Consider the following 11,256-nt stretch of genomic DNA (forward strand, 5'->3'; position numbering starts at 1 on the left):
AATAGGCTTATTCATGACCGGCAATGACGAAATTGCGTGACGACAGCAACAATGGCAATATGGCAGTCCCCTAAAGATAACTCCAGACGTGCGAGATTGAAAGCCCGAGTTCACGCAGCTATGCGTCTAGTTAATTAGTACTTTCGTTTTCATTTTTAAAATGATTTCATTAAATTGTCAGCGGTAGTTCGCAGAGCATTAGCATAACAGATGATTAATTGACTTTTCTGTGCTATCGAACTTGACGCTATCATTAATCTCACGGTTATCAGAAAAAAGTTTTCTGGGAATCGGGAAGCTTATCAGATAGTTGATCTATGAATGAAGACAGAATGTAGAAGGCAACCAGAGAGTGTGTGTCTCCACCAAATGAATACACAACAATAACCACACTCAGTGTGGCTTGCTGCTTTGCCGTCTACCCTCCAAATCAAATTTCTTCAGACCATTAGAGTGGTATGCTGTTATTCCCTCATGGTCGTATGCGGTATTTTTACAATCAGGAATGTGCGCGCAAATTCACGACAAAGAAGATCACTACACTACGGTCAAGGAACTTTTCGCCTTACCACAGATTTAAACTCAGTGGAACAAATAAGTCGCTGAGACGATTGTATTAGTTGTGCTCGATCCTCTCCTAGGTGTTGGGATGGATGCAGGAGAGAATAACAGAGTATAGTTTTGGTTCGGTACACTGGAACTCGCTAACTCAGAAGTAAACCCGTGGATTCGTCATCATCGGCAGCCAAACTACTGTAAGGCGCTCAAATCTTTGCGCGGATGCAAACGAGGCCCATCTGACGTTGTCGCGCAAGTACAAAATCGCAGCATGTGAAAGAGAAGGTGGTGACTTGTTTGAGTCCTTAAACTCCGAAGATCATCTCAGCAATTCTCCCCTGTAGCTGCGGTACATTTTGTTGTAAAGGAATACAGAGAATTGAGAGTTACATGGTGGTAACACTGCTAAACTGATAAGTTTAAGGACTTCCGTCACCTTTTTGCGGGACTGATATCATTTCGACAATGTTAGGAAAAGTTACAAGTTATTCACTTTATAGAAGCGGTTACAGGAGTAGACTACGAACCAGTTTCTAATTCCTAACTCTAAATGCAAAATATGGATTAACTCTTGAAAGCTACCTGAAAACGCGCAGGCAATATTTGAATTTAGACTAAATTGCTAACACGGTTGCAGAGACAAACTTATTCTTAATCAAATGACTTTGAAACGATGACAACTTCTTCGAAAAGGTTTTTAGAAATGATTTTTCTATATTTGAGGATAGTTTAGGCAATTTCCGCTAAAGATTAACACAGTGAAATAATAATTGACGTTTGTGCGTGGTCTTGGAGCCCTAATCATCAAAACATAATGACCAGTAAAAACTGTAGCCTGCAGAAGATTGTATTAAATGATTTTAAAAGCAGCGTTTGGGCGTCTGCGAGGCGTTAAGAGGAACCAGCCAACCACAGCAGCTGGCGATGTCAACAAAAAAGGGGCGAAATTGGAAAAATGAAATGACCTTGACATGGGCCGGGCTTGTGTTAAAGTCTTTGCTGTTGTCTGCGAAACATAGCGTAGTTTCATAGTGAGAACAGAAGCACGAACGGCAAATTTTTCATGTGACGACATTTCTCTCAATTCGTCTCAATGTTGTTTTCACAAGTCCAAATAAGGAAAGTTTTCACCCTCATGTTTAGCCTTCGAACACATCTTTATATTCTTACAACATATGCTCTTATGGTAATTATTAGTTAACTTTTTAAGAAGTACTTTCATTTGCATTTTTAAAATGTTGAAAACGTATATCTTATTAGACGTTTTGCTGTGTAGTATCGCTGAGTATTTTTACGAGTTGTGTCGTATTTTGACGAGCCCATAGGGCGAGTCAAAATACAAATATCGAGTAAAAATACTCAGCGATACTACACAACAAATCGTCGAATAACTTATTTATTATCCAACACGCCAAATTGTTATTTCAGTGCGGGCGAATTTCGCGGATGTTTTTTTACGGGGAGTGCGTGACAGAAGTATGCGAAGCCGGAACGGAATTGGCGCGTTGTCGTGTTGCTGTTTCTATTTTCTTCAATAAATGAAAAAATTTCCAGGTCGTCTAGCTGTTTTTCTTCGTTCGATTCATCTAATAAACTTGGATGTATATTTGCCAGCCATTCTGACTCTTCGTCGTCGGAAATATGATTCAAATTGTCCGCCATTTTTTTTTCCTGACTACAATTGAATCCTTCGCTTGCGCGATGCGAGAAAACCTGTTTAACCGGTACTCTAGAGTACAAATACCGCCTGATATTTGTACTCGTCTATGGCGTTATTTGTACTCTACGAAGCGTAGTTGGATAATAATGTTCAGTAGCGATAGTTTTCAGGCTATTTACATAAGAGATGATTAATTGGCGAGCGCCAGAGGGAAAACAAATTTGTAAGACATACATTTACATACATACATACATACGTTTATTGTAACTCCCAAGCTGGGTTTTTCAGTTACAAAGCCTACATTAAATTATTGTAATATTATAGTAACATTTATTTAGCAACATTATATATATATATATATATATATATAACTATAATATATATATAACATATATTAATATAATATATATAATATATATAATATATATATATATATCTAATATATATAATATATATATAATCTATATAATATATATATAATATATATAATATATATATAATCTATAATATAATATATATATAATATATATATAATATATATATATATATATATATAATATATATATATATATATAATAATATATATATAACTATATATATATATATATAAGTTATATATATATATATATATAACTGCAGACAGTACTGTTTCGGCCTTCTGGGCCTCATCAGTGCAGTGCTAATGCTAGGATGGGGGAGAACCGAGACGGTCACCCCAAACGACCCAACCTTTGTGGTATCGTCTAAGCCATGCCAGAGTGCTCAAACTAGAGTAAACCAGCGAGCATGCGCAGTTGCAACGGCAATGACTCATCCTAGATAGAGTGCTCAATTTGGACATGAAAGCAAAGCTTTGTATGCCAAAGAGCTATATAAGTAAATCTAAAGCTAATACAATATAAATACAAAAGGCCAGTACACGTTAAAAACACTAGTGAACTAATACAAAAATTACACAAGAATAGAAGATAGAAACGATTCATCTTTGCGCAACATTTCCATTAAGGAGCGCATTCAGTAGGCGGAACTTCGTTTACATGTCTCCTGGGCAGATGTCTCGATTATGATTACCGCTGTAGAGGTCTGCAATATAAGTTGTCTGACCTTATGGTCTGTCTCTTTGATGCAAGAGGCCTTTAGTTATCTTTGTTATCTAGTAGAGTTTGGCCTTATAAAATTTTGTTGCGTTTGTTCATGACTACGGTTGTTGTTTCTTTTGTCGACCTTTTTGAGGTTGAACTCAGAGTCACGTTTCAAGGCCCTCAGCGCCTTGCGTTCGGCCGGAAGCAAATTATCTTTTGGCTTTGTTATGTATATTTCTGAAAGATCACTTTTAATCTCTTCTAAATAGCTTTCAAGGGCTACTAATTTTTGTATTGGTGGTATCCATGTAGATTTGACGTGGCGGGGATGGGTTTTTTTGTCCTTCCCTCCAATATGTAAATCAACGCTTTCTCCTAGCGAACTGATCAGAAGTCACGCAATAATTGTTGTCTGATCTGTTTTTGTTTTGTAACGGGTGTTGGAATGAATTTAAGCCCTTTTGCCAGTAAATTAATCTGGTCGTTTGTAAGTTCTTTATTTGAGAGGTTTTTTTATGTGCGTTTTGTTCGCCTCTGTTTTGATAGTTGAACGTGTTTGGCATCTGACTTTTCTGCGCTCCCTGCGCTTGTTAGTTGCAGCCGTTTGGCTTTTGAAATTGGTTTTTTGGCCCCATTTTTGTATTGGGAGTCAGAGAATACACGTGTGTACTTTTCAAATTCTTTATTCTCCGTTGTTCCTATTCTTTTCATCGTACTACCGAACTGAGTGATTTGTTCCTGGAGATTAACAGCTATTTTTTTTACTGTCTCGATCGTTACATTGTCTTGATTGCTTTCAGCTTGCGCCACGCGCGCTGATTCGATCTTACTACAGTTCTTAGTGTTCAGTGTTCCAGCCGTTTCGGCTCGTTTTCTTTTCTTTATTTCGGTCTTAAAACAACTGATTTCACGTTCATGGAAGCACATGATCACCTTCACTGTTTCTTGCTCCGCGTTGTTACGGATTTGCTGGCCTTATCTCCTTTTCGAAATCCTCGTCCGCTCTTATTTTGGCCCTCACCCTATATTGTAGGGAATCTGGGCAAGTTCCTTTTTCTTTGTGCCTTTGTAAAGCTTGTTTAGATCTTTTCCCGCTAGGTATTTGGTACGGAGGGATTTGTTCGTCATCCTCGGACTTACCGAGTAGATCATCTCCACTGTATACACCGAATCTAAATATGGCGGACGGCGCGGGGAGAATGGGCCGTACGTCACGTAAACGAGGCTGGTCAGTCATCTAGTTTTCCCGCCGTCTTTGAAATTTTTGCTGAAAACATGGAAACTGAACTTACTGAGGAAGATATTGTGGGAGCTAGCCTCTGTGGAAGACAGCCCTGTTCTCTGAAGAACGACGAGCTTCGTTTCTGGCTCAAATGTCGTGGAGATTCTTTGAAAGGTCTCAAAACGAAGGCACAACTTGTTAAGCGGTAGGTGAGACAGACTGATAAATTCACTTTCACTTCTTTGTAAGCTTTACTTTCGGAGATAGCTGAAACATTCGAAGCGATTGCAGCTTAATCAAAAGAAAAATAAAGGAGATTATCACTTTATAAAAGTCAGCAATATTACAGAATTGTTATAGTTGGATTATTAATAAGAAATAGGACCGTTTCGCGCTTTTCGACTCGTCAAACTTGTCAACCTTCTCTTAATACGAGTTTGTTAGTTAGAAATCACTTAATATCAGCAGTCATTTCAAATGTGCAATGTTATTTATTGTTTTGCTGCTTTAGATTTATATAAGGGAACTTTTTTTTTCAGAGTCGAAGAATACATTAAATCCGGCAGAGATAAAAATGTGATCGACCCAGATGACGACAAGATATACACAAAACGTAAACGATTAAAAACAGCGCACAACAATCCAAGTGACAAGTCAAATTTCTCTCTTACACCCTTGTATCCTAAAGATGGATGGGATAAAAGTCTTCAAAGGATGCCGTTTTTCACACGAGCTGAAATGAATTTGCATATTGCCAAGACAGGGAAGAATCTTGACCCAAGTAAAAATCATTCTGTGCCGACATGTATCAGGAAAGCGACGACATTCGAAAAAGATCGCTATTTGAAAGACATTGAAACTGCTAGTGACTCAAATTTCTTTTATTTTAAAGCACGTTGCTACCATAGCTTTAGAAAAAACGACCCACCCCATGACATAAAAGTGGCTTTGTCGATCATTTCTGGAAGTGTTATCCATGCAATTTGCACCTGTATTACAGGAGAACTCGGATATTGCAACCATACATTAGCATTGATGCTTATAATCTGCAAATACAGTTTACATGAATGTAATCATGTGAACGATCTAGACAATGAGGATGAAATGAACCCTAAGGAAGCCTGCACTTCAAGATTGCAACTTTGGCATAAGAGAGGTAGAGGAGCTGTGATAAAACCGCAACCAGTGATGGATGTCTTTGTGTCTAAAACCAAAAGTGAAGCTAAAATATCTACTACTTCAAGGGAACCAGGAGTCAAGTGTCTTTTGTATGAGGCTAGAAACTCCATACAGAATCAGAGACAAGCTGAATCTAAACTTCAACTAAAACTTGAGGCTATAAATCCCAAAATGGCCCTGGCACAAATCATGGCATCCAATACTTCCAACCAACCAGATTGTATTGAATCAAAATTTGGCAGTTGTGCTCAGGGATCATATGGGAGCTACCAACTAGCTTTTACTGAAGACAACTTTAATGTGTACATGGACATATCTTCATTCTCAAGAGTACCTTTACAAGAAATCTATGAATATCCATTATTTCCTTTGATGGATAACCAAGATGATGTTTACACAATACCAGAAGAACTTGAGGAAGCAGAGCAGAGATTACTAAGAAACATTAAAGTGGACAAATCTCAAGTGAATGACATTGAAACTAAAACAAGAGGGCAATCAGGCAGTGAGGAATGGAAAAGGGAAAGAAGGTTTAGATTTACTGCTTCCAATTTTGGATTGATTGTGAACAGAAAAAAACAACATGAGTCCCTTGTTAACAACCTTCTACATCCAAAACCTATAAATAACAAATTTACCAGGCATGGGAATCAATATGAAAGTATTGCAATAAGACAATACCAGAAGTACATGCATTCAGTGAAAAAGCCGGTTTTAGTTTACAAGTCAGGTCTTGTTGTTTGTTTAACCCCACCATACCTTGGTGCCTCCCCAGATGGCAAAGTTGTAGACAAAGGCTGTAACTCACCTTTTGGGCTTATTGAAGTCAAATGTCCAGAGACAAAGTTTATGGTAACACCCCTTGATGCCTGTTCTCATGATGGGTTCTTTTTAGAAAATTGTGATGGCCAGCCAAAGCTGAAACGAGACCACTCTTACTACAAACAGGTACAGGGCCAGCTAGGAATCACAGGAGCCAAGTGGTGTGATTTTGTTGTTTATACAAGCAGAGGAATGAGCATTGAGAGAATCCCATTTCAGGAACAGTTCTGGCTCAATCTACAACAACGTCTGAAAGATTATTACTTCACACACTTTATCTCCAAAGCAGCCAGTGAGTTTAGCAAAAGTCAATGACTTGTTTCAAAACCTTTTATGCAAAACATAAAAATGACATTCTAATTCATGGATACAGCAACTTTTCTAGTAAATAGGATAAAATCATGTTCAGAAAATATGGAATACTATTTTGCATAATAAACCATAGACAGACTGCAAATTGAAACAATGGGGTGACAATTAGTTAGGTTACATTTAATTTGGCCTGATTATATAAAGTGCCAGGGTTTACCAGTGTGTTTTGTCTCCCCTGCTAGTTAAAGGAAAAAGAAAGCAGCTTGGTCAGCCCACTTCATAATAATCAGGACCTTGTGTCACACTTTAATTAAGTTGTATCTTTCAATTGCATTGTGTTGTTCTCATTGTGATCTATCTATGATACCCTTGGATGGCTAATTTAATCACTTATATCAAAGCTGTGAAACTCCAGCAAATTACTGAAAAGAGTAATAATTGCACGATTTTCCTTCTAATTTGTGAGTGACATTTAACAAAAGAAAACAATGAGTTTTAACACTAATGCTATTTAATAGTTAGGATATTCGTTTAATGATGAGGAAAAAGACACTGTACTTGTAATAGCCATGTATTGGCACTACATTTTAATTACCTTTGAAAGAAATGAAACTTAACAATTACCAAATGTACCTGTGTATCATAGTTACAGGCTTTAGTACAATACTTGATACAAATGAAATTTAACAAAAGTTTGTTTTTGGTTAAGGATGAAAAGTAGATTTCCATATGGGTGTGTTAATAAAGGCATTATGATTAACACATTGAATATGTAAAATGCGTACTGATTGCCATATTGATATACATGCTTGACCACACAAAGTATGGTTGGGTCATTCATTCTGATATGAGAGGGTCATGTGTATTGCATAGGAATGCACATACAGACCACATTTGATTAACCACTCCAAACATGCTGAGGGGAATCACTTTGTCCCAGATATGAAAGTTCTTTATTTTGTTAATAGCCCTCTCAACATGAATTCTTACACTAGCTATTTGCTGGGTTTTGACAACATTTTCAGCAGACATTTGTGAATCACCTCCTAAAAATGGTGGGATGTTGTTCTGGACACCCAAAGGTAACAAGTCATCAATTTGAAACCCTTTGTCTGCCATGACCTGGTCACCACATTCAAAATCTTGAGCCAGGAAACCACTCCTCGTTACAATTTCTCGGTCACTGATGCTCCCTGTGTAAAGCTGGCTGATAAATGTTATTGCTCCGCTGGGAGCAATACCGATCAAGGCCTTTAAGGTGACATGATTTTTATACGAACTAAAAAGTTCACTGTTTAAAAGCAAACTGCTAGGCATTTCACATCTCACCTCTGTGCAGTCTATTATGACTCTCGTGTGAGGGTATTTTTCTTTGAATATAGCTGGCATAGTCTCATCAATAGTCCTCCTTGAAGGCCATATACATATAGGAGCAAATTTAAGGTACATGAAGTTTATCCAAGTAACAAAAATTCTGCTAATGGTTGACTGCCCAACACAATACAGATGAGCCAGATGTAGTTCTGCAAAGCCTCTCCTGAGTCGGCATATTACAATGAAGAACTGGTCCCTTGGTTTGATTTTGCATTTGGGTCCCCTCTTGTTGTTTACATATTGTTCAGTCTGTTCACTCCCTTCTTCATAAAAGTCATCTGGTAAGTCTTCACTTGCTTTTTCTTTGGGTCGTATGTTTTCACAATCTGTTCCTGGATCAAGGTATTCCAACATCGCGTTAAAGACGTTTATGTTTGGAAAACCAGTATAAAAAGCAACATCTTGGTCACGATCGAACCGATCAACACAAAATGTTCTCGATTCTAGGCTCGAGTTGGTGTCTTCGAGGCTCCTTACTTTTGATTGGAGACTTTCGTTTTCTTTTAAAAGTTCCTCGGAACGTCTCTTTTGTTCAGCTAATACTTCCTCAAGGCACACTAATTTGTCTTGTAATTCCTTACAAGAAATACAAGTGTTATCATCCTCCATACTATCTCCAGAATGTTGCTCTTCTTCTACAGCCGATTCAGCAATAACACATTTCTTCTCAGTACTATATTCAGAATGTTGCTCTTCGTCTACAGCCGATTCAGCAATAGCACATTTGTTCTCCGTACGATCTCCAGAATGTTGCTCTTCTTCTACAGCCGAATCAGCAATAACAGATTTGTTATTTTCTGCTGTTTTGTCCAACTTTCGCTTCCTGGACGACGAAGCAGTCGAACGCAATCGGTTTTTGGGCGGCTTTCTCTTCTTTCGAGAAACACTCCAGATAAATCTCGACGGAACTGACGTTTCCAATGGATGAACCCGTCCAGTTAATGTTTTTCTCAGATCAGACGGCTTGAAATGTAGTGAGCAAACTTTAGTTTTGTCAGTTACTTGGAAATCCCTCCCTTCGTCGCGTCGAATGGCGTGAATCCATTGTTTTCTCCTTGAACGCTCCTTTGGGAAGTTGAAAAACGAAACTTTTTCGCCTTTTCCCGACTTGTAACCTCTCTGAGTGCAACCAACAACGCAGCAGTGTGAAGGCATAGTTTGAACGAGGTACAATCTCGATGCAAATCAATAAAAAGCTTCGTATAAAAACTAGTTCAATGAATATAAACATTTGAGTTTGCAAAGCTGTCGACTGACCAGCCTCGTTTACGTGACACAAGGCCCAATCTCTCCGCGCCATTCGCCATATTTAGATTCGGTGTTTTCTTCATTCTCAATGGCATTGCTTTGGCCCGGGTGTTTAGTAACCCATCTGCCGTTGGAATGTCTTTCGACATTTTCTGTAGATGTTCAGGCAAGACCGCGATTTCGATCCTAATCTTGTGGATCTAGTCAGTTGCCGATTAACAAAATAGACTGGTAGAGATTCGTTCTCGGTATCAGTCACAGATAGGGCGTTTCACAACCATTTCATACTCGCTGGAAGGACTCGAAAATCCTTTTTTTCTATTGGCTCTTATTTTTGGCCAATCGTGTGTACGTATCAACGATCCTTTCGTTTGCAGCATAAGTTGTGTTTTTCGCATAGGCTAAAATGCAATATTTTGAGCAGGTACTGCAATGTTTTTGCAGGGAGAGAGTTTCCTGCATGGATTTAGCGTTGTTCTTCATTTGATTACTCCGTTTTCGGGGTAATATGTTGCTTATTCTTAAATGAAATTGATGTTTTTGCAGTTTATTGCTCAATGTTATGCATTCGTTGTACGTGACAAATATTGGTTATTAAGGATGGCGAGAACTAGAGAACCTAGACAATAGAGAGCGAGAACCTAAAAGCAAAAGGAAGAGAACCAACAACCACTTTGATAAGGTATAGGAGTTGCTTTTATTTGGAGTCGCCGTTGGGTAGGCGAGTAAGCGGCCTATCCTGAACTCTTGTTCCTAACTGTAGGCCACAGCGGGCACTACCGGCACTCGCATCCCCTTAATACACACCAGTGACCACTTAAACAGGTTTCCGTATGATGCATTATGATTGTGGGTGTATGTCCTTTACAATTCTAATGAACTTTGGATTTTACTAGCAAACTCCCGGAAACAGCAATACTGCGTTTGTGCTCCCTTCCTATTACCTTAAAACCTGTAAGTTTATCAGAGTATTGTATATACGCAGACTACATCACAAGTTTCATGCTGTAGAATATGAAAGTTCTGTTGTACCAGCAACAACAACGCAACCAAATGAGATGCGAGACATGCAGTCTCCTTTTTACATTTCATCAGAAACAAAAGAGAAGGGATCTTATAAACAAGGTTACCAAATGGAAATCCGCATGGACTTCCATTTAATCCAACTAATAGAGATTTATTTATTAAAAGTAGTTACCCTTGCTTATGGCCAAAATGTAGGCCAACGTGAAAACTCAGTCCTCAGCAGCCAGTCATAAAAATAAACAAAGTAGTAGGTGGAAATTGATATTGAATTTTCCGCGACCAGGCATGTTAATTTGTTGAAATATAATTGTAGTTGCCAGTTTTACGGCAGTTTAACACTGGTTTTTAACAATAGAAATTTTTTATTTTATTCCCGTGCTCCCGATTTATAGAGATTATAATTCCCGGTAATTTAATACACTTTGGTACCTGGACTACAACGGTCACCTACATTTTAGGGTGTTCACCCCCTCCCCACTTAGCCCCCTCCGGCCAATTGATAACATCTCCCCTTTTTGTTTATACTGGAGACGAAAGCTTTCAGTCTTGTTTATAAGTTCAAATTTAGCCTTTAACAGATCAATAGTCGTCTTTTTATTCCAGTAGATGTACAGAAATCGTAAAAGATATTCTGCGCTGAACGCAAGCAACGGCACGGTAACTTAGATGTTAAAAACTTTTGCTTCTAGCGCCAAGACGATGCAAGGCATGTCCTTACAATTATTACACCAGTAAGAGAAGCACACAACAGATGTTCAGAGCAAACTTTATTT

At 38.3% G+C, this 11,256-nt stretch overlaps 2 protein-coding genes across 2 annotated transcripts; one reads left to right on the forward strand and one right to left on the reverse strand.

Moving 5' to 3' along the window:
* The first annotated feature begins 4,456 nt into the window (after positions 1–4,456).
* Positions 4,457–7,613, forward strand: LOC148728452 (uncharacterized). Its single transcript, XM_088725744.1, has 2 exons — positions 4,457–4,727; positions 5,062–7,613. Exons 1-2 carry the CDS (start codon positions 4,576–4,578, stop codon positions 6,836–6,838), a joined length of 1,929 nt encoding a protein of 642 aa, XP_088581870.1. The 5' UTR covers positions 4,457–4,575; the 3' UTR covers positions 6,839–7,613.
* Positions 7,614–7,672: 59 nt separating this feature from the next.
* LOC148728453 (uncharacterized) lies at positions 7,673–9,523 on the reverse strand. The gene has a single exon (XM_088724963.1). It carries the CDS (start codon positions 9,362–9,364, stop codon positions 7,673–7,675), a length of 1,692 nt encoding a protein of 563 aa, XP_088581089.1. The 5' UTR covers positions 9,365–9,523.
* Between the last annotated feature and the right edge of the window lie 1,733 nt (positions 9,524–11,256).

The sequence above is a fragment of the Stylophora pistillata genome, chromosome 6 (genome assembly GCF_964205215.1).
Source record: "Stylophora pistillata chromosome 6, jaStyPist1.2, whole genome shotgun sequence".
Classification (NCBI taxonomy): domain Eukaryota; kingdom Metazoa; phylum Cnidaria; class Anthozoa; order Scleractinia; family Pocilloporidae; genus Stylophora; species Stylophora pistillata.